Raw genomic sequence first — 24,569 nt, 5'->3', positions numbered from 1 at the left:
GAGACTTAACAGTTATCCGTAAACAAGTCTTGAATGTGTATATTTAGGTGGCCTTTTATTTCTTTATTAAATTATCTGCAGGTACGGTTTTAAAAATATATGTTACAAGTAGACATTCAATGAAATTACGTACTGTTCTTTTTCACGAGAGTCGTGTACCAGAAAACCAGATGTTCCTGCTTTGAAAGGACTGAAACAGTATGGTTTCTGCCCTAAACACCACAGAACTCTAAAAGCCACACGCAACAAGATCAGCGTTTAATGCAGACAGAAGCACCAACTCTGTCCTTCATGTCTATTAGATCCACATCATACAGGCATTTACAGTACATGTTTTAAACAATGTTTTAATCTTCTTACTAACTATGTTTAGTCAATATATTTAAAGAAATGAACTAAGTTATGAGGGGTTTCCAGATAAGAGAGTTCTCGGAACGTGCACATAGCGTGAGCGTGCTGCTATAAATCACCAATCTTTGACCACATCCTCTTCACTGCAAACCAAAGCCTCTTGTATGCATGCAAATGCCTTCTTCAGCATAATGAGAGAAAACAGAAGAAGCGATGCTTTGCTAGTGTCCTCATTTTTATGTACATTTTTTACCATGCTTTTGCATATACTTAACATTTGGAACATCTTCTGAGGAGATCTGATTTTGTTATTACAAGTTCTTCGTTTAATCTTTATTTAATATAGTTGTATCCGCACAATGGCAATAAAGCTCTTGACTTCCTCCTAAAATTATGTTAAATTACACACCTGGACTCTAGGAGTGCTCGCTGGTTACAAAAACAGACACAATAGACCTGTCAGCCCATCTCTGAGCAGCAAATACATCTCCACCCCCAGCAAATATGACACACTAGTTGTTGTATCATTAAACAATGGGCCTGTGTAAACACACGCATGAGTGTAAACATATGCAAATACACAGTTATTATTAAAAGGCTGCGTGTTGACACATATTAACTTAGTTCATTTAAACTATGGCACACTTCCTGTTAACGTGCTATATAGATGACTTTGGTGTAAAGAAAAAAAGGTTTAGCATGACAGTTTGGCATGAAAGCAAAGAGATGTTTCTGAATATCTAAAGATTTATTAAGAATCAATCAATCAATCATTCACATAAGAAATTGTATAAATTAGTATCATAAAATGTAAAACTAAAATATATACCTAAATACAAAAACACCACTGAAAAGGACATTTCAAATTCAGTCGGGACATGTTTGATCATGCTACTGGACAAGCTCAAACAGCTCTACCAAACTGATTCACAACTGAACTGAGGTTAAATGTAACATTTAGGCTTCATACAAAAATCATCTAGTAGCTCAGGGCAAAATGAACGAATCAGCAGGTTTTGGACCTCTGTGCATTTATTCGGTAAAGACTTCAGGAATATCATTAGTTGATGGGTTCTCCTGTAAGGACAGACACAGTACAGCTGCCACCTCATTATGTTCCTGCAGGAAAAGTAAAAGTTTTTGATTTTCAGAAAAACTGTGTTTTGAGTGTTTTTAGTTTGTTGCTATGCAGTTGCTAGGGTGGCTAAGTGGTGGCTTGCAGGCCCAAATCAAAGGAGCAAAATGAATGAGTTCACTCAAAATTTACTCATCCTCATGTGGTTTTAAACACGTATGACTTTCTTTTGAGAAACACAAGATACGCAACCATTCAAAAGTTTAGGGTTGGTGTTGATGTTTTTGAAAGAAGCCTCTTATGCTCATTACGGCTGCAATTATTCTATAAAACCAATAGAAAACTCTAATATTGTGAAATATTATTACAATTTAAAATAGTTTTTTTCTGTTATTTTAATAAACTTAATATAAGTGTTTATTAGAACTATATTACTCCATTACTCCAGTCTTCATTGTCACATAATCCTTCAGAAATCACTATAATATACTGATTTGGTGCTCAAGAAACATTTCTTATTATTACCAATTTTGAAAACAGTTGTGTGCTTAATATTTTTGTCAAAACCATGAACAGTAATAATACGTTTAGAAATCTTTGATGAATAAAAAGTTCAAAATAGCAGCATTTATTTAAAATAGAAAACTTTTGTACCATTATAAATGTCTTTACTATCGTTTTTGATTAACTTAATGCAACTTTGCTGCATTAAAGTATTAAAAAAAGATCACTGACCCCATACCTTTGAACAGTGGTGTATTTTAAGGAATGTTTCAACTATTTTGTATATATAGTGAAAGTCACTGGGGTCCAAAACAACATTGGACCTCACTGACTTTCATTTTATGGACAAAAATCTTTTTTGTGCTCCACCAAAGAAAGAAATGATGACAGAATTTTCATTTTAGGGTGAACTATCCTTTTAAGTATGAGCGATATTAAGTTAATAAACATTTAAAAATCCACTCCATTGTGTACACTAGATATTATAAAAGTGTTTACATGCAGTCATGTTACTTGCCTGTTTTGTGGGTGCTGGTGTCACAGAGGGATTGTTGCTCTTGGAGGGCCAGAGTCTGGTTAACAAACCTCAGCATACCTGATAGAGAGTCTAGATCTGGTTCTTCTGGCTGCTCTTGGTCCAGCATGTATGTGAGTGGATTAAAGGACATGTCTGTAGCGGAGGTGGCCTCATGGGTGCTCAGACCCTGCCAGGTCTGGTCTGGGGAGGGGGGCAGCAGCATTGCAGCCTGTACACTGGCTTTCAAACTGTCTGAAAGCTCCACAGAGGTGTCAGAGAAGGTGTTCTGCCAGGAGGAGATGCTGGAACGTGCTGAAGTGTTTTTGTGAGAGGAGGGCGTGGAGCCATGAAGAATAGAGTCTTTGAGAGGAGGAGAGAGGGGGGGAGGAGTGCTGGGTTTGTGACGAAGTGTGATGTTGTGTAGTTCTGTGGCCCTTTCGAAGCTGGAGAGCTTGGCTTGAAGACGGGTGATCTCTGACTCCTAAGAAAACACAGTATAAGGAGTGAGGGAAAAACTCACAAAAAAGTGATTATTAAAAATCATACATTAGCTTTGTTCCACAACCTAGTGAGACAGTTTATTTATTCATTTATTTGTTTAAAAAAAGGGTATACAGTCGGCTTTTAAGGCAAATGTATGTTTACAGATTGAAAGACACTGATTATTGTTTACTTTACAGTACTCAGTCCATTTCTCCCAATATGTTAAAATAGATCCTTTTTAAGTCTCAAAATGAGAGTAAATTCTTCCACAATATATATATCCTTAATTTCTACCCATTCCTTGTTCACACTTCAAGACATAATGTTCAATTTGAATTTATTACTTATATCCAATTATTTTGTTTGGCTGTTCAAATTATTATTTTTTTTAAATGTGGCCAATATCAGATTCAAGTGTGAACTGGACTCAGTCCTTAAATAATAATATTTTAATAATAATAAAAAGAAGTAGTAGTAGTAAAAGTAGTATTTGCATTAATGATTATTATATATTTTTTTATTCTTTAAAGTCACATTTATGAGCTTTTATTCCTTTTTTTGATAGGCCAGTAAAGGGCAGACAGGAAAGCATTGGGTGAAGAGAGGGGGGTGGGATCGAGACGGGAATCGAACTCTGGTCGCCACGAGCACAGTTGTGCTAAATATTGGCGCTCTATACACAAGGCTATCACAGCGGACAATGATTATTATATTTTTATAAAATTATTATTAAAAGATTTTTAATTATTTTCATAAATACTGTTTATTTTTTACAAATATTATAATAGTAATTTCTTATTTTCTTAACTTTTTAAGAACAATAAAACAACAATAATAACAATACATTATTAATAAATTATATATTATATTATCAATCACATTTATAATTATATTAATTAATTATTATTATTATAAAAATGTATTACAAAATTGTTCTCAAATACTATTATACTAATACATTTTATTTTACAGAGAAACATTACAATAGTAATATTGCATCTTTTTAAATATTTGTATATTATTATTAGTCATTATAAATGACTAAACTTTTGCCCATTATGTGCAGCCCTACAAACAAGCACAGTGAAAAACAAAAACACGTTTTAATCGAGAAAAAAAAAAAACAACTAGATTAGATTGTAATCCAAATTGTACCATACTGTTGCTTGTACATGCACTTTCCTCACAGTATAACTCTAGAAATTAACTGTTTTTATATGTAAAATCTTTAATAAAATCCCTGTGGTGGACTGGCCAGTTTGTTTCCTTGTCATCAGTCCAAAATGCTGGGATAGGCTCCAGCATCTATTGGGCAAGCAGTTTTGGAGAAAGTATGGATGTTTAATATAAACGTAATATGGAACTGTTGTATGTAGTGGTTTTGTAAGACACCATCCAGTGAGTCATGCACCTTGATAAGCAGGGTCTCATTAGCATTCTGTAGGAGCTGTTCTTTGCTGTGAAGCTCAGCGTGTAGGCGAGCAGAGGTAGATCTAGCCTCTTCAAGCTGGTCTCGGGCCAGTTGCAGCCGCTGGCTCAGCTGCTCCTGAGAATTACGCAAGCTGCTGGAGATCTGATCCGACACCTCCAGCAGCTGCCCACGCGTCTGCTGGAGAGCTGAAAGCTGGAAGGCAGAGAGAGAGGGTCAGACCCAGCAAACCAGCTCAACTGTCCCATGACAAATTTTCTGTTTCTCCAAACCTCTTTGTGGTGCTCCTCTCTCTGCTGCTCAAGCTCCTGCTGCAGGGTAGTAATGGTGGCCTGGAGTCTGACCTCTGCATGTGTAGAACGCTTCTCCATCACAGACATCTCTTCTCGCAGCTGATGAACTTCTTTCTCCTACAGAAAAACAACAAACAGGTTAAGGACCATCAGGCCCTGAGAAAACTCAAGAATCTGAGAGACAGCTCATTAAAAGGTAACTTTCATTGATCTGCTCATAAACAATGTACTGACGTGCCACTAAGCTAAAGACTGATGTTACACCATACATGTTCTCAAAGTGTAAATTGCAGGCGTGAGATAACGGAATTTTAAATTTAAATCTCTTATTTTTCTAAAGTCACACATCCAACTGAGAGCACACCATACCCACAACACTTACACTGATAACTACTAAATTCAGTTTATTAAAATAACTCGTTTTACCTGTTTACATGCAAACCAATAACCAGGCAATGCAAGAACCTGTGTTGTTTACAAGACTTTTTTTCTTCTTTTTGTAAATAAAACAGAAGTACGTATTCCTCTCAGAGTATTCTATCCAGATGTTACATAAAACATATAAAAAGAGTATTCCAAAATGTCAGTGGGAAACTTGTAAGGACTCATTCAACCCACTAAAATGTGAGTAAATCACATCTTGAGCTCTATGAGTGCTTGTGCATTATTCCATTCTTTATTCCAATTCATTTCAATCGATGTGCAGTGCATTTGACGCACCACTAAAAACATGATTAATGTTCATTAACCCAGCAGCTCATCAGATCTTAGTGCGTTTTATATTGTTATTAGTATTCTTATCAGTATTATTGTTTTTTGTTGTTTTTAATGGCAACACTGAATGACCAGCAATGTCTCAAAGTTTGTACGACTACACCACTAAAGGAGAAGTCCTTTAGCTGCATGATATGAGAATATATTTTTAGAATGTATTTTAGTATGTATTCCTCCTCTAAAGAAAATTATTTTAATGAGTTTACATGACCACACATTGGTTTAAGCATACTTGTTTTAAGAATGTGCATGTAAACACTCACTGAGACCCTAAAGCGTGGAGTGAACATAAGTGCATAAGTTTAAAGCTGCAGACATTTCACCTTCTGAAGTGCTTGCTGGGTGACTTCATTTATCTGTCTATTCAGAGATTCACAGTGTGAATGTGCTTCCTGTTGCTCCTGCACCGTCTTCTGGAGCTGCTCACGATACACACGCAGCTGCTGGCCATGTTCAAGAGCATCCTGACACACGCACAGACACACAATATAAGTTGAGACTAAACAATGCAATTGAAAGGCTTAAGCCCCGTTCACACCAAGAACGATAACTATAAAAGATAACTATAAAGATAACGATATTAGCGTCCACACCAGCAAACGATATCATCCGTTTATTCTAAGCGCACATGCGTCTGCCGCTTTAAATTCTTGAGCTCGTTACAGCAGGATGGATTCTGATTGGCTGACGATTTTTTTATCGTTCATCATCTGGGAAAAAATAGTTTTGAAAGTGATTCCAACGATATCGTTTCTCTTTGTCTTTATCGTTATAGTTGTGGTGTGGACTCTGCTATTCTTTAATATTGAGAACGATTTTTAGAACTATATCTTTATCGTTATCTTTATAGTTATCGTCCTTGGTGTGAACGGGCCTTTACTCAGTAATTTTTTTTGGCAATTTTCAGACCATACAGCAAGCATGCATACTTGCACAAGATTATGTTGAGCTCTAAGATTGATAAAATTATTGTTTGTCAGAATGACATGGCACCCATGATAAAATAAGAAAAAGAAATAACTCTAACAATGTCCTTTGAAGATAAGTGTTACAACACAACCTGTTGGTGTGGCTTAATTTCTGTATAGCAAGAGTTTAATGTTGTAACACTGTTACTTCTGCTTGTCATGTAATGTATTATTCAAATTTTCAGAGGGTTGCTGGCTCAAATCTCCTCCTTAAACTTTAAGTAAAAGTAAAAGTAAATGTTCAGAGTCTGATTTTGATTTTCGGGTGAAAATGGCATGGACCTGGGCGTGCTTTTGACATGATTTGTGAGATTACACACTTTACCTTGTTAAATACAGGGTAAAAAAATTCTACTCTCTCCTCACTATAGTTCAAACATGTGCCGTACCCTCTCCAGGTCCTCCTTAACCTGAATCTGCGACTTCAGCATCTCCAGCCTCTCCATCAAGAACTGCATCTGCCCAGAGAGCAACGAGACCTCATCAGTACATTTGTCCATTAACAAACTCATCTGTGGTCACTCTCAATGACTCACCTGCTGGTCCTTCTCTCTAAGCTCTTTCTGGCTCTTCTCCAGAGCTTCCTGTAAATACTCCACATTCTTCTCCATCTCCAGCTTATGCTCTTTAATGGCCACGTCCAGCTGTCCCAACTCAAGAGAGAACACAATGCTTTAGTAGAGTGGAGACATGGAGGCAATGGAGATCTTGTTCATGTTTATGTGTGGTACCAGCTGCGCTCTCTGCTGTAGCTCCCCCTGTCTTTCTTTCAGAGCACTGTCCAGATCCAGCACCTCATGGTTCCTCTCCTCCAGCTCCCTCTGACTCTCTCTGTAAAACGCATTCAATGATAGAGAAAATGATTATTTATTCATTCATCCATTTATTTTTTGCTTGCATTAGATTTAGAATAGATTAGAACAAAGCTAAAGATATGTGCAATTTCTCTAGGTTAAAATATGTCTTTTCCATCCTATATGCAAAGACAACTATAAATATATAAGAGTTTGTTTAACCATCCTGTCTGGCTTGAAGGGACTTTATTTAACTGTATTTATTTGATACAGTCAAATAGACTGATGGGGAGACTGGTCATGATTTTGTCAATTGCATTTGATGCAGAAATTACACACTTCATTTTTAACTGGTGACGAGCTACCTCACAATACTAAAAGTACAGATCTACATGTGCATGAGGTTTTGAATTTGTTCAATGAGGTACAAAATAATAATTTTGCAGCTCTGTTACAAACCAATATTAACAGATGCCACAATACACTGCTAATGTTATTAAATGTGACTGAGTACGCTTAGCTCTGTTTTGAGTCCAGTGTGCAACACTGGGAACATAGCATACTACTGTTCACAAACACATGATGAAAAAGTACATGAACGTAGAGAATCATATATGGTGAGTTGTGTGGATATGTTCTGTGATTATAACTTTCGTAAAAGTTAGACTTATGGATAAAAATCATTTGATTGTTGTAGTTGTAATGATTTTTGTTGTAGTACTCCCAGAAATGGGTGAAGGTTGGGTAAATGTGGCGCATTTCAACAAAATGTATATTTATGATGACAAATTCTGTTATGAAGCACTACTGTGGCTTGACTGAATATATTTGAGGTGGGGTGAAGTTGTGAATGTGTGTGTTTGTTTTGACCATGATTAGATCAAACTGACAACATTCTGAAGAATGGAACAATTGCTTGAGTTGTAGCCGACACTGAATTTTGGGGGTCAGAAAGACTTTTAATGTTTTTGAAGGCGGTCTCTTGTGCTATTAAGTCTTTTCTTATGAAGTCTCTGAGGCTTTTGATTGAAAATGTGGAATATTGTTACACTTTAGAATAACCCTATAGTGTCATTTATTCCTGTGATAACAAAGCTGAAATTTCAGAAGCCATTACTCCAGTCTTCAGTGTCACATGACCCTTCAGAAGTTATGCTGCTTAATATTTTTGTGAAAACTCTGAACATGTTTTTCAGGATATTTTGATGAATAGAAAGTTCAAAAGAACAACACTTATTTGAAATAGAAATCTTTTGTAACATTTTATGCATTTTTACTGTCACTTTTCGATTTAATGCATTGCTGAATAAAATTATTCCATTATTAATACTGAATAAAAGAATTAATAAAAAATCTCATTGACCCTAAACTTTTAAATGCAAGTATATATATAATTTGTTTAAATCTACAAATCTCGTAGACTACTGGGACACAGATTGATCAATATATGGACACTCATTGTACAAAAACTAAAAAAAACTAAAATAGTGAATTTAGTTTAATCTAAACCAATAAATTATATTATCACATTATAATACATAACACATTACTAAAAGAAAAAAACAATAAATAGAAGTTATAAAGGCTCATATTTATAATTAAAAAAATTGATTTAGACAAGTATTATATTAGAGCAGCATAATGTGGTTTGTATTTTCAAAGTGCATATACTATATTTATACATAAAAAAACATGTATGAAATGTTGGAAATTGGGTTTAAGAAATAAAAAGAAAATGGAATGATTTCACAGGTCTCTGCTGAGACATCCACCATTAATGTCCATCAAGAAGAACGAAAGAAAAACCAGGATGCAACCATCAGCGGGTATTTACAAGGAAATATTTATCCTTTTGTGCATCCCATATAACAATATGGTATGAAGGTTTTCTAAAAACACAAAATGTGTTTTGAGGCCTTTACAGATCCCTCATAATCTCTTTCAGAGGCATATAAACAACAACACAACGTGCTCAATTTAGGCTGTCCTCAGCCAAACATGAGTAAGGATGTTAGAAACCTCAGAAATTCTGCATATCCAATGATGGATGGACTGCTGTGGCTTCCCAGCAGTCATAGCAAGGCGATGGAGCAGCTCACCTGAGCTCAGCAGCTAATTTATCGATGGTTGCTTGCTGTTGGTCTGACGTCAACTGTGTCCGCTGCAGCAAGTCTCTGAGCTCCTGCAGGTGGTCCAGGGTATCTGCAAGCTCTCCACGCACTTCCTGCAACTGTCCCTCAAGCAACTGCGCCCGCTGCAGTGAATTCCTCCTGTCCATCTCACTGCGGTGGAGCTTCTCTTCAAGGTCCATAACTGAAACACATAGACAAGAAAACATAAGAATATTATTAAAAAATTATTCATCTCATCTTCCTCAGAGTTGTAGACTAGACTGGACTAGACTAGACTAGACTATGGGCGTCTCCTTGTGAGGTTCAACCCACCTTTGGGTAAACTTTTCTTAAAGTGAGGTTTGCAAACCCCAATGAGTGTCAGCTGATAATTCTTAAATTCTCACTTTTTAAGAGGCTTAGGTTTAAGTACAACTCAGACGTTTATGCCCATTATAGTTTTGTTGGTGGTCACTGGCGCTGCATACCAATTTCACTCTTCTTATCCAGTAGGCCTTTGGTTTCCTTGAGTGTCTCCTCCATCTGATTAAGCTGAGAGGCTTTCGTGTTGCTGTCTCTCCTCAAACGCAACAGCTCCAGCTCCATGTCTGACAGCTCCACTCGACACTTACTCATCTCTGAACTCAGCTGCCTGAAAAAACACACAGCTTAACATTACTATCTTTTCCTCAGTGCTTTTATTAATGTCCAGTTGCTGTACGGACGTGACTATAGGTAAAATATAACTGACCTTAAAAGAAATGACAGAAAATCAAGATATGAAAATCCTAGTTGTCTAGATCTGGCTTTTATGTGAACAGCCACTATGTGAAGCACTTTCTTCCTCAGCTAAAATAATTTGCTGTTGTAGTATATATATAGAGAAAAAGTTTAGCGGGAGTGGCTAGGGACACAAAGGCTTTGAAGCCATTAAACAGTCATAAGATCATCTCAAGGGACACCCTCAGGACAAGTCTCATAAAAAAAGTTCAGTGTTACAACTGAGGCAAACTGAAGCCAACAAACATTTTCTAGTAATTTCTTCAGTCATATGCTTTCACACTTTCATAAAAAAACACTATGCTTGTATTATACATTTTTTTTTAGAAGTTCTGTTTTATATTTTTGAAAATAGAATAGGGGCAATAGTCTGAAAATACAAACATATTTCCATACTCGGTTTTCTTTTTTCCATACTTATCCAGACCTGGGCTGCATTTCCCAAAAGCATCGTAAACTTAAAGGGTTAGTTCACCCAAAAATGAAAATTAGGCTGCATTTTACTCACCCCCGAGGCATCCTAGGTGTATATGACTTTCTTCTTTCAGACGGAGTTATATTAAAAATTGTCTTTGATCTTTCAAGCTCTATCATTGCAGTCAGCGGGTGTTGCATTGCTTCAGTCCAAAAGAAGTTAAATAAAAAGCGCCCATGCAAAAAAAAAAAAAAGTGTCTCACACGGCTCCGGGGGGTGAACAAAGGCCTCCTGTAGCGAATCTATGCATTTTTGTAAGAAAAATATCCATATTCAAAACGTAATAATCACTTTAATCTAACTTGCGCCAGCAGTTGTACACAGAAGCAGTTCCGGGAGCGGACAATTTTTAATATAACTCTGACTGGATTCGTCTGAAAGAAGAAAGTCATATACACCTAGGATGCCTCGGGGGTGAGTAAAACGCAGCCTAATTTTCATCTTTGGGTCAACTAACCCTTTAAGTACATCGTAGACCTATTGAAACCAATGCTTTTGGAAAACGCAGCCCTGGAAAACACAAATCAAATTTCATACTTTTCCATGCTGCGTAGGAACCCATAAACATGTTTTGAGCATTCTATTTGCAGTGGTACACAAAAATGAATGCTGAAGAAATATTCCTGCAATACAAAAGGTAAATTAATGAACTGAAATGCCAGGTGGTCTCACGTTATGGAGCCGGAGAGCTCTGCGGCCTGCCTCTCCTTCTTCTGCACCTCCTGAGTGGCCTCCTCCACCAGTCTCTCTCTTTTCCTCAGAGCCTGAGATAAGGCAGTGCGCTCCTTCTCCAAATCTTGTTCCAACTGGGACACCTGTGGGCAATCAGTAGATATTGTCCCAATATCGATAAAGATGAGATTATTTTTTTCATGCAGTAAAGTCATGAGATTATTGTGTAACCCGTTTTTGCTTTTTTCCTAACTTTATTTAAATTAAAGTGAGCCATGGCCTGTACATTAGCAAAAGGGTGAATAATAGGAGAATAAGTTGACATGCACTTGCTATTTAGTAACTATTAACTATCAGTTCAGTACAAAGGGTTTTTTTTACTGGAAAAAAGCTTGTTTTGTGCTGGAGCAGAACAACCCTTAGGCACAACTATACATATCTTCAAACACATGAATGACTTTATGCAAAAATGATCAGACCGAAATGATATATGCTATGATGTTTGATCAGTTACTCGTATCAGAATTGATTCTATAGTTTTATGTTTCTTATAATAAAAAGTGTCTGCTAGTCAGAATATAAGCTATGTCTGAAATTTTTCTAACGTGAAGCCTAACAATGTGACCTAAATTTGAAGGTTTGTTGAGTGTGTGAGTAATATCATATAGCTTAATTTTGTATGAAACAAGCACACCCAGACATGTGGTCTTGTTAAAATGAAAACATAAATCATTTAACAACAATAGTAATTGTATTAATAAGAAATTATATAAACTATATGGACAAAAGTATTGGGACACACCTTAATCAGACCCATTGTCACAGATATATAAAATCAAGCATGCAGTCTAATTTTACAAACATTTGTTTAAAGAAATGAGGAGGAGGGTCATTCTGAAGAGCTCAGTTTATTCAAGCATGGGAGTATGATAGGATGCCGCCTTTGCAGTAAGTCAGTAAGTGAAATAGATATTATATATTTATAGATATTTAGCATAATATGTATATGCTAAACTGGAAATCAATTGAATTCTATGCCAAATCTTCATCAAGATAAGTTTAAGTGTGTATGTGTACGCATTCCCACCCAGTGAATTTTCTTTTTTTTTTTTACAGTTGTTTGTAATTACTGGATAGCCATTTTTAAAAACCATTTACTGATTTTTATCAGTTCATTAAGAAGAATCAACTGAAAACATCTAACTAAAAAGAACAAATTGCACACAAATCAGACTCAATACAAGAGCAACACGTAGAGCAGGAATAAATAAAGTATAATCACTACTAAGATTACTGACTTAAGATTTTAATGTTCTCATAAAATAAATATTAAAGGGGTACTATTATGCTTTTTCACTTTTTCAACTTTAGTTAGTCTGTAATGTTGCTGTTTGAGCATAAAAAAGATCTGCAAAGTTACAAAGCTCAAAGTCCACTTAAAAGGAGATATTTTATTTAACAGAAATCACTTTTCAAAAACTACAACGAATGACTCGTTTGGACTACAACGCATATTTTCCAGGATTTGTGATATCACAAATATCGACGAATGGGACAAGATCTGGTTGAGCTGCACTAGAGACCCAAGGCAGATGAACTTAGAGTGGTTACAATCATCCGGGTTTAAATCGCGGTCAAATTGATTTGATTTTGACGCAATATTTACACTGAAGCTTGCGGGCGGCTATGGTAAGGGGCATGACATCAAATCAAGACTTTGTAAAAGAGCATAATAGGACCCCTTTAAAGTTTTGTTGCTTTTAGTATGAATATCTTAGCCTTAAGGATATCTCTAAGCTAGAGCTACAGTGTAAATATTTTTTACTCTGGGGTGAATGAAGTCTGGTTTCAAGTCAGTGTCACACAAACATCCACAGTGTACACAGTGTGCTTAAATCTGGAGACAGGACTAAACAGAGCGGATCACATACACGAGGTTGCACAGACCACAACATGTATCTGACCCATTTAAATTCTACACAGAATGCTGAATTTTAAAGCTCTACTGAGGAGAGCAAACATTGTAAACTGTTAGACAGCCTCAGCATTATAAACAACACTGATGAGTAGACTAGTTAACGCTGGGGCCATGCATAATAACCATTACTAAAAATCCTCTGTTTTTTCTGCAGTAGCAATTTCACATTAAATCTAAAAGGAGATCTAAACGAGAGCGACAAACACAGGTCTATGCAGAAATCAAACGATAAAGATGCTCCGCAGATAACCAGACGAAGTTGTGGAAAAACACCATCTTTGCATTGCCTTCCTTTTGATCCCAACATTAGGAAAGTGTGGATGAACTATTTTTAATGAAGTTCCAGAATGCGTCAGTAAGAACTAGTGGTCGACCGATATGGGTTTTTTGACAGCCGATGCCGATATCTTGGAAAGCAGGGTGGCCGATGGCCGATATAAAGCCGATATAATTTTATTTATTTTAATTTATATTTAAGAAATTTGAAATCATTTGAAAATGGATTAAAAATAATTGTGTAAAATAAACATATTTATACTTTAGAAGACAAAGCATTTTTCACAAATAAATAAATATTTAATAAAAATCTAATTAAAAAGGAAGTAAACACTGTAACCAACAGGGCACTCAGTATTCTGGGAAGTTTGTGTGAATATTATTTTTTTCTTTCTTCAAATAAAGCCAAGGTAGCACTCCCTCCTGTCCGCATTCAATTCACACGGACCGACCGTCACGCAGAGAACACGCGATTATGCAGGATACAAATGCACACTTCACAAGATCTAAACTAGATTCGACTAAGTCTGCAAGGTTTGTGAAATTAAATGTTCATTAGTCATTCAAAGATTTGTTTAAATGCTATAAATGCGTGTTTGCTGAATGCTGACGGCAAATGAGAAAGAATTATAATGTTTGCCTTTCTATTACTAATAATATTAAAGCAATCGTTATAATATATATAATATATACATTTTAATTATTTTGTTTAACAGTTCTATCTGATTATTAGATAGACTTATATCCATATTATACAGAACTGAACGACGACAGCGAACAAGAGGGAGAATGTGAGCGGTGTTCTGAAGAGGGGGGTTAAAAGCATGACCATGAAAATAACCTATTACTTCTAAATTATTGTGTTTTTTTCTGATGTAAAAATCTTGATAACATTATAAAGGGACCTCAGAGTACAAAATAATAAAAAAGGCAGTTCATGACCACCATTAATAATTTTCCACAACTTTCTTAGGCCTGAAAAACACCATTTTTAAATTCACTGATATTTCCTGGTTTTCAAGAGCCATGGGAACCCTGGTGTGTGTACCTGGCTCTGCAGCTGACTCTGGCTCTCCTCCAGCTGTGCGATGCGTAACGTGCTCTCCTGCAACATGGTGTGCTGGTTCTGGATAGAGTGCTGCAGCTGCAGGTTCTCCTCACTGGAGCTCTGATAAGCCACACATTTCCTCTTCAGCTCTTCCTGCAGCTGTGACAGCTGATAAACATGCTACACAGAGTCATACATTAGGCAACAGGAGCTACTAACTGTCATTCAAATAATGTTCCCCAGGAAGAGGAAGTGCCTAGCCCTAGTGACCGACCTCACTGTTCATCAGCTCCAGTTGTCTATCATGATGTTTCTTTACCTCCTCCATCTGCTGGAGGTAATGACTCAGCTCCTCTTTACAGGAGGACAGTTCGGTCTGCAGGTTCCTAACCTAGAAAGAAACAAAACAGAAATTACAACCATGTCCTAACCAAGTATAGTGCAATAAAGTAATAAATCTCATGAGTTTTTGTCCTATATCTCAACAGCTAAATAATAATCAGTGTATGCACTTACTGGCTACACTACTTTCTGCTTTGAGGACTGAATGATTACTTGACACTAGAAACAGGATTGGGCAACCCTACTCCACAATAAGGTCCCATTAGTTAACATTCCTTAATGAATATGTTAACAATGAGCAATACATTTGCTACAGTATTTATTTAAAATTAGTTAATTAATAAAAATACAACTGTTCATTGTTAATTCATGTTTATTTGGTGCCATTGAATAATATTAACAGATACAACTTTTAATAATGTGTTAGCAAATGTTGACATATATCCACCTTTTTCCTGAATGCGGAAGTTTCACCTGACTGGAACTGCTTTACGTGGTGTACGTTTTTATGTGGTGTTTCTAGTCAAATTAACATTTTCCGAGCTAATAATATAATGTTAAACCTATGAAAATGGTTTTAAAAAGCACATGGCGCCATAGTTTTAAACACTTCACAGTGTCACCGTCTTTTTGTAGTAACTCACCTGTCATAGTTTAATGTGTGGATAGATGACATGAAGCAGCCCAATGTAAGCTGCATTGAAAACAGATGAGGGCACATATAGTTCGTGGGCTTTTGTCAACAAACTGATAAGAGCACACATTATTTTAACACAGTTTCAATTTAATTAAGTCAATCTTTTCTACCCTGTTTTAACATGGATTTCTATGGAGACCGGAACACGAAAGCACCCAAATGGAAGTTAGAATCCATCATGGCGGCACTCATCGGTTACTCAGGAAAAAGGTGGATATAATCAAGATGTAAACTGAGACTTTTTTTTTTACCTCAATAACTATGAATCATGGTTAGGTAATTTTAAATATCAACACTGCCAGGTTCTGTTAATAAAAATGTAGCTTTGTAATAATCACAGCAGAAATAAGGAAATATCTTTGAATATCGTGTTGGACAATGGGGGTGTGACAATGGGTGAGACAAAAAGGGTGATAACCATTGCTTTAGACAAAGAAATGCAATGCCATACTCTCCTGTTCTGTTCAGTGCTGAGTAGACAAATAAAGTAAAAAACAGTTAGTCAGTCTCACCACTGAAGCAGAGTCAGCAGCTTGTTCTTCAACATTTCTAAGTGCCTCTTCACTGCTTTTAGATTTTGCCTCAAAATCCTGTCCAAGGAACGAAGACATACTCCGTGAGAGATTTACACAAACTCACATCACTCACAGTTAACGTGTTGCAGTGCAGTCCAAAAGTCTGAGTAAAGTAAAACATTTTGTATTGAATAATTTATTACATTTTTTCTTTCATTAGAAATTAATGTAAAGTGTAAACCCTGCAAACAGCATCTTGTGCTTGAATGGAAGCAAGAACATCTGAATGTCTACAGACATTCACATGATCAATATCACACATTTCATTTGATTACTGACCAAGCAATAGTCAAATTTCCTCTTACTTTAAAGGTATGGTGGGCCAGTGGTTTTTTAAACTCTGGGTTGAGAATGAAAAATGAAACTTTTATAACGAAACAAACACATAAACAACAAAACGAAAGTACTCTGCAGCCACCTCACAGCAGACTCCAATGTGTATTTGTGTTTACGCCCTGGAGAGCATCAAAGGTTTGTATTTACGTGTTTTTGCAGCATTGAACATTTTAGCCAATCACAGATATATCTGTTGATTTGTGGAACACAATGGCCAATCAGAAGTGTTTCAGTTAGTCAGAATCCACGCACCGCTCAAAACACTGGAGTTTTTTTGTTCAGTCCGGACTCCGGAGTTCTGCAAGCTTGCAAATCCCCTCATTAAAATGTTGTCTATCTCTGTTTATTTTGGAAAATGTTCCAATTTTACATCTGTTCTGTAAAGGAATCTTTTAATTTTTCCATACTGGCTTAACACCATCTGGTTTAGCCTACTAGTACAGCAGCCACGCCTCAAACTCTCGCTATTGGCTGAGCATAGGTAGGCAAATAAGGCAGGTAGAACAGCATATCAATGCATTTGGATCAATTCGGATTCAGATTTTTAATGTAGTCTCAGACTTTGGAAGGCCACTGTATTCATGGAATGAGTATGCATAAAACGCGAGATCTGACCTCAGTGAGCTTATCTACAACAGCCTGTAGAAGAGCAGCTCTCTGCTGTGACTGCTGCTTCTCTGTGTGAAGATCAGTCACATTTTGTTCTAGTTCCTCAAGTTCAGTCTGTTTCTGAGCCAGAGACAACCGTAGCTGAAACACACACACTGTTTTAACATTTTTTTTACAAGTGCAATAAAATTACTATTGCACAAATGCATACATACCACCTCAATTCTATCCTCCAGTTCTTTGCATTTGTGTGACTGTGTCGTTTTGACTTTCTCTATAGTCTGCTGATATTCCCTCTGTTTCTTGTTCAAGACTGACTGGTAGTGCTGAATACTGCTAGCCTTTTCCTAATTTAACACAGAAACAGAGTATAGATTTGCAGTTTTATCTTGAAATCATTACTTGCTTTGTATGTATATGTTACCAGAAGGTCTTGTTCAAGCTGGCTGGTCTTCATTACAGCCTGTGAATAAGCAGCACTCTTCTCCTGCAGCTGTTTCTCCAGGACAGTCACACGCAAACTCTTCTTTTTTAGCTAATGAACAGAACATTGCTCAGTTAGATTAATACACTTCTAGAAAATTCAAAACAATAGGTAATTGGAGGGGAATACTTGAAAGGTAAACTATTGTTTAAATTTAGGGGTTGGTAAGATTTTTTTAAACGTCTCATGTTCACAAAGGCTGCGTTTATTTGATCAAAGTTACAGTAAAAGCAGTAATACTGTGAACTATTATTACAACAAAAAAATAAAATAAAAGTTAAAAATAGAAATAACTTTAGTTTTTTATTCCAAAGTCCCTTTTCTCCACATTGGATAATTCTAATTCTCAATTAGTATGGAATGGTAAGACTTCAGGGACATAAAAAAACAAATGCAAAAACCAAAGAATATGGATGGTTTGGCTCTCCCTAATTTTCTATTGTATTATTGGGCTGTGAATAAACGCTCTACACTACATCAAGGTCTCCTTTCTAAAAAAATTTCGCTAAAGGCATAATTTCTGAATATGGTTATAGTTAAAAAATTATAGTTAATTTCGGAATATGGGAGTTTTGGACAAGGGCCTCTCCTCATCTATTTGCACAGATAATAATAATAATAATAATTCCGTACATTTATATAGCACTTTTCTGGGCACTCAAAGCGCTTTACATAAAGGGGGGAATCTCCTCAACCACCACCAGTGTGCAGCATCCACCTGGATGATGCGACGGCAGCCATATTGCACCAGAACGCCCACCACACACCAGCTTATTGGTGGAGAGGAGACAGAGTGATGAAGCCAATCAGTAGATATGGGGATGGTTAGGAGGCCATGATGGACAGAGGCCAATGGGCGAATTTGGCCAGGATGACAGTATTATACAATGTAAGGTAGTTCATAAGAGTTCACTGGTTCCAATACAGACTAGGGCTGTGCGATTAATCGAAATCGAATCGAAATCGCGATTTGAGACGTTGCGATTTCCTAATCGCAAAGCCTGCGATGTGGATGCGATATTACTCCGTTCCAGAGCATATGCATGACTGCCAGCCTTGAGTATGCGCGTTAAATATCGCATGCGATTTATCGTGCAGCCCTAGATGAGGCTTTTTTTTAATTTTTTTTACTTTTTTTTTATGAACTTCAACACAACAACAATCAAACAACACTCCTTCATGGGTACATACATAAATATTTTTCCCAAAGTATAACATAAAAAGTAAAAGAAATTTCAGTCTGGTCAACTGGTTACAATATAAGCAAATATTTGTAAGCCCCGTACTGTGCTGCACATTATTGGCAAGATTTAGCTGAAGCTTGACTTTGCAAATTTAAAATCGCAAATCAAGTCGCAATCGCAATATCTGTAAAAAAAAAAAAAATCGCAACTTTATATTTTCCCCCAAATCGCACAGCCCTAATACAGACTTGGATTGATCCAACTAGTGACCCACTTAAGAGTGATAGGTGTCACTTGGGACAACCAAACTAACTCTACAAACGAACCTTTTGGATATATACAGTTGTGATCAAAATTTTACACTTACTTTGCAGTATATGCAAAATGTTAAGAGGGATCATACAAAATGCATGTTATTTTTTATTTAGTACTGACCTGAATAAGATATTTCACATAAGATGTTTACATATAGTCCACAAGAGAAAATTATAGTTAAATTTATAAATGACTCCGTTCAAAAGTTTACATACGCTTGATTCTTAATACTGTGTTGTTATCTGGATTATCCACAGCTGGTTTTTTTTTTGTGATAGTTGTTTATGAGTCCTTATTTGTCCTCAACAATTAAAAAAAAATTTGCCAGGAAGGATAAGGAGAGAGTAATTGTCTGTGGCCACCACCTGCAAAACTATTCTTTTTAAGGGGTTGTCCTGCTGTTGCCTCTCTAACACTCTTGTTGTCACTTTCATTTGCACCAAAGCAGGAGAAATTGATTCACACCAAGGTTTTGTGCAGCCTGTAAGTGAACAACGGCTCTGTGTAGTAAATGCTGTGAAAGCACGCACGTGATGGATATTTACCGCTGATTACAGAACCGGCTTTACTGACAAGATGCGCATTAAATATCGCATGCGATTTATCGTGCAGCCCTAATCACACTCACTTATGCTTCCTAACTGGACAGATTGATATCCCTGAAGCTCACTGCTGCCCTGATCCAGGTCTGGCAGGAGACCCCCCAGGACACAATCCGCCATCTCATCAGGAGCATGCCCAGACATAGGAAGTGCATACAGTCACGTGGGGGCCATGAACACTACTGACTTACATTATGAAACGCTGTGATGGAATTCAAGTTCGATCAGCCTATAATTTAATTTTTTTTACTTTGATTTTCTGTGATATTGAATCTAGCCCTCAATCTGTTGATTTGGCTTCCACTGACCACCGTCACATTCTATTCTCAAGAGATACAAGTGTTCCCTTATGTTTTTTGAGCAGTATATTATATATCTATCTATATCTATATCTATCTATCTATCTATATGTGTGTGTGTGTGTGTGAACACACATTTATATATGTATATAATAAGTACTAATAATATTATTCTTACAATTTCAGTAATTTGTAAAGTCTCTTTTCCTTTGTAATGTTTCTTTGTTTTCTAAAATGTTTCAATAATTCATAAGATTACTATGTAATATAATACAAATTTAATCAATTTCATGCATCCTTACTGAATTTGGCATAAAACGAAGTTGTGTTCGCATTTTGATTTCATGGTGACTTTAAACATACTCTTCCCAAACTTTTGAACAGTAGTACATGCCATTCCTTAAGTTTAATTAGTTAATATTTAATGAATAATGAAATACTTTCTGCACTGGTAGTGAAATTTCACTTCTATAATACTACATACAGTCAAATGTTATAAAAACAGATTACAGATTACATAATTTTTTATTTTAAATTAATTACTTGACTTAACTATATTATCAAGCAAGAATCATTGTCACATGTGAAATGTTTCCAAAAGCAGTGCATAAACATACAAACAAACTTCAAGCATTTGTGATTATTTTTTCACTGCTTCAAGTTCACATTTTTTACATGCAGCCAGCAAAGACAATTAAAAACAAAAATGTTCATGGTACCAACGAAACTACTGTGACACTGTTCTGGTACAGGAAACACTGATTTGAAGGGTCACTAACCTCTTTCTCCAAGGAGGTGGCCTGTGTAGCCTTGTCCAGTAGCTGGTTGTGGAGCTGCTGGTAGTGAGACGATCTCTCTGTGATGGAGTTCTGCAGCGAGGAGATCTCCTCCTGGGCTCTAGTCAGTCTCTCTTGTAGGCCCTGTGCGGCACTGGCATGCCGGGTCTTCTCCCTCTCAACCATCTGAAGCACCGCCAACAGTTTCTGATAACGTTCACCTATAGGAACAGGGGGAGAGATTAAAGTAACAGTTTGTCCAGTAAAACAATACAAAATACAAAAAACTGCATGAATAAATGAAAGTGGACAGTCTCAGGAAGGCAGCAGTATCCTGTGCTGAGAGTTATATGCTCACCATGTTTGTTTTTGAGAGATTCAGTGGTGCTTGTGTAAGACAAGTCGGGCAGCAAACAAGGGTTCACACACAGTGCACCCTCCTGATTCTGAAACACAAGTCATTCCACAAAGTCATGAAGAGAACTGTTTTTGCCCATAAAACTAAAATCAGTGAAGTCAAATTATGTTTTAGACACCATAACTTTCAAATTCCAATATCTTCTTTTTTGATTCACAGAATAAAACATAGACATACAGGTTTGGGACTTCATGAGGGTAAGTAAAGGCCCGTTCACACAAAGAATGATAACTATAACAATATAGTTTTGACAAAGCAGAAAAGAGCAGAAGAGAGTCCACACCACAACTACAACCATAAAAACACAGAAGACTGTTGGTGGAATCACTTTCAGAAAAAAAAAATTTCAGCCGATGAATGATAAAAACATTGACAGCCATTCAGAATCCATTCTGCTTTAAAGTGACCAAGCATAGTGACATAGAACACTATCATCCGTTGGTGTAGACACTAATATAGCTATCGCTACAGTTATTGTTCTTGGTGTAAACAGGCCTTAAAGCTTTGTTTAATAATAAAGAATGTAGTGTAGCGCACAGACTTTATAATCATTGTGAAATTGCTGTTTATTTTGCTGCACCGGCAGTTATAGGGTTAAAGCGGGAGAGACGAGTTAGTTAGGCTGGTGCGCCTGTGATACAGCTGTTCTGCGATCTGATTAAAAGTTAAGGCACAGAGCGAGTGTGTAATGTTCTTTAAACATTGCAGTAGACATATTTTGGTTTACAAACTGTATTGTTTCACCAGTTAGTCACGTTAGCACTCGGCTAACGTATCCACCATTATTGTTTTAAGTGTTCACAGTTTAGCAGCTAAACTTTAGCTGTGGGCACGATTCGTTAGCATTAGTGTTTTTGTATTTTATGTCATTATTATAAGAACGGATTGGAGCACTATATTATTGTTTTATGCAAAGGTGCTTTGTCAATGGTAGCGCTCGCTAACTTGCTCAAGGACTCCTCTCTGTGCCAATCACAACAGGCTTGGCCAGCTGACCAATCAGAGCAGAGTAGGCTTATGGAAGGGAGGGGTTTGCTCCGAACTTGCTTGGAACGAATCGTTTAGAAATCATTGGCAAATGAATATTAAATGCATATTCTGAGGAAAATTACAATGTTTTCTGACCTTAGATGAATTTAAACCTGTTGTAGGGGACTCCAACACAATATTAGGACACTTTAAAATACCGTATGACCTGCTCTTTAAATGAGGACAGAACTTTCATTTTTAGGTGAATTATCCCTTTAAATGTGCACAAAGCAATACAAATTTTCAAATGTAATTACTTTTATGTAGGATGTGTGTGTGTGGGTTTAATGAGCACCTCTCTCAGATGTAGTAAGTCCAATATGCTCTCTAGGCTGGTCAGCTCGGCTCTGTCCTGTTCTTTCTCTCTGTGGGCATGAGCCACCCTCTGCTCCTGACATGCCGTGAGGAGCCGCAGGTCCTCGTTCTCTTTCCTCAGACCGGCCATCTCCTGCAGCCGAAACTCCTTCTCAGCTAGCTCCCTCTGCAGCTGTTTCAGCTGATCTGAGAGCTGCTGAACCCGAGACTGCAGCTGCACATGCTCAGTGGAGAGAGACTCAGAGCGGCTGTGAACCTCCTTCAGCTCACTGATCAGAGAACAGAAACGGCAGTAACTAGCATGAGCAGTTATTTCTCAAATTATATATATATACAGTATCTCACAGAAGTGAGTACACCCCTCACATTTTTTTTGTGAGGGGTGTACTCACAAAAAATTTATTATTTTCCAGCACTGCCTTAACCCTCTTGGGCATGGAGTTCACCAGAACTTTGTGGCCACCATTATTTTCCAGCACTGCCTTAACCCTCTTGGGCATGGAGTTCACCAGAACTTCACAGGTTGCCACTGGAGTCCTCTTCCACTCCTCAATGACGACATCACGGAGCTGGTGGATGTTAAGAGAGTTTACCGCTGATTAAAGAACCGGCTTTACTGACAAGATGCGCGTTAAATATCGCATGCGATTTATCGTGCAGCCCTAATATATATATAATGTATCAGCTTTAATTTTTGGAATCAGCACCCCAAAGTTAGTGCAAAACAAGCATTGGATTTCATTCTGCAAATATGATGCAGAGTGGTATTATGATTATGATTTCTTTGTATTCGCTTTTCCTTTAAATCTACTATATATAATTGTGACTTAATTTTATTATCATTAAAATACTGAAATAATGATCTAAGTAGTTTGTGTCAGTGTTGTCAATTAATTTGACATATAATATACATTACCGTTCAAAAGTAAAGGGTCAGATTTTTTAAAAGAAATTAATACTTTTGTTCAGCAAGGATACATTAAATTGTTAAAAAGTGACAGTAAAAACATTTCTAATGTTACAAAAGATTTTTGTTTCAGATAAATGTTTAAATGTTCTATTTATTCTAACTTTCTATTAATCAAATAATGTTTAAAAAATTCAGCTTTGCCATCAAAGGAATGTTACAATATAAAATATTAAAATAGAAAAGTAATTTTTTATTACAATTTGCTGTATTTTTGATCAAATAAATATATCTTTGATGAGCATAAGAGACCTTTCAAAAACAAACAAAAAAAAAAATCTAATATTATTTTTCACATTATATTAACCATCATTGATCAACCCTCTACGGACACCTTGGCAATTGAATCGCCATTTTTTAAACCAACTCAATGCCAAATTACCAAGGCCTATACCTTTAAGCCTCTGTAGCAGTAGTGCATGATCCACTAAGTCAAATGCTTTTGTCAAGTCAACAAATAAGGCGGCACAATGCTGCCTTTTATCAAGAGCAGTGATTAAATAATTTGTAACTAATGTAGTAGCTGTTGTCATACTATGGCCTGCTCTGAATCCTGAATGAAATGCATTTAAAATATTATGTTTAACTAAGTGTTCTTTCAGTTGGTCATTTACCAGGGACTCAAACACTTTTGCTAAAACTGGTAGTCTAGAAATAGGACGATAATTATTCAAATCAGAGGGATCTCCACTCTTTAGTAATGGCATAACCATAGCGGATTTCCAAGACGGCGGAATTACATTGGTGCAAAAACGAACAATAATACTGATAAGATAATAATAATAATAATAATAATAATAATAATAATAATAAAATACGAATTCTACTAGTAAGAACAATATAAAACGCACCAAGGATTAACAAGCTGCTGGATTCATGAATGTTAATCAGGTTGTGTGCGTTCGCTGGAACCGATTTGCTGAAATCAAAACAGGGACGATAATAAGTGAGCGCCAAGCCAATGAGATTTCATTGCGCATTAGTTCCGCCCACTACCGGAGAACCCGGCAGTTCTTAAAAGCTGAAGAATTCCAATGGAACTCTGTTATTTTGACAGGAAAATACAACAAAGAATATCGTTTACATGTAGCGC

General features: G+C 36.6%; 1 protein-coding gene across 3 annotated transcripts in view; it reads right to left on the bottom strand.

The window, feature by feature from the left end:
• Positions 1-299: 299 nt before the first annotated feature.
• The window catches only part of ccdc18 (coiled-coil domain containing 18), a 28,215-nt gene continuing 3,945 nt past the window's right edge, over positions 300-24,569 (bottom strand). For 2 of the 3 annotated variants that reach the window (XM_016523592.1, XM_016523591.1), the window contains exons 9-28: positions 22,490-22,778; positions 21,106-21,193; positions 20,751-20,968; positions 17,512-17,622; positions 17,303-17,434; positions 17,094-17,228; positions 16,080-16,157; positions 14,803-14,919; positions 14,529-14,708; positions 11,227-11,369; positions 9,788-9,951; positions 9,288-9,501; positions 7,126-7,225; positions 6,931-7,047; positions 6,784-6,852; positions 5,750-5,890; positions 4,632-4,769; positions 4,342-4,554; positions 2,448-2,928; positions 300-1,470 (exon numbers count right to left, since the gene is read on the bottom strand). In XM_016523592.1, coding sequence (XP_016379078.1) covers positions 1,463-1,470; positions 2,448-2,928; positions 4,342-4,554; positions 4,632-4,769; positions 5,750-5,890; positions 6,784-6,852; positions 6,931-7,047; positions 7,126-7,225; positions 9,288-9,501; positions 9,788-9,951; positions 11,227-11,369; positions 14,529-14,708; positions 14,803-14,919; positions 16,080-16,157; positions 17,094-17,228; positions 17,303-17,434; positions 17,512-17,622; positions 20,751-20,968; positions 21,106-21,193; positions 22,490-22,778 — 3,136 coding nt within the window. In that variant the 3' untranslated portion in view covers positions 300-1,462. The remainder of the gene's footprint in view (positions 1,471-2,447; positions 2,929-4,341; positions 4,555-4,631; positions 4,770-5,749; positions 5,891-6,783; positions 6,853-6,930; positions 7,048-7,125; positions 7,226-9,287; positions 9,502-9,787; positions 9,952-11,226; positions 11,370-14,528; positions 14,709-14,802; positions 14,920-16,079; positions 16,158-17,093; positions 17,229-17,302; positions 17,435-17,511; positions 17,623-20,750; positions 20,969-21,105; positions 21,194-22,489; positions 22,779-24,569) is intronic. The other variant, XM_016523593.1, reaches the window with a different exon arrangement.

The sequence above is a fragment of the Sinocyclocheilus rhinocerous genome, unplaced genomic scaffold (genome assembly GCF_001515625.1).
Source record: "Sinocyclocheilus rhinocerous isolate Xijiao unplaced genomic scaffold, SAMN03320098_v1.1 scaffold930, whole genome shotgun sequence".
Lineage (NCBI taxonomy): Eukaryota > Metazoa > Chordata > Actinopteri > Cypriniformes > Cyprinidae > Sinocyclocheilus > Sinocyclocheilus rhinocerous.
This window is presented reverse-complemented; position numbering and strand designations above follow the sequence as displayed.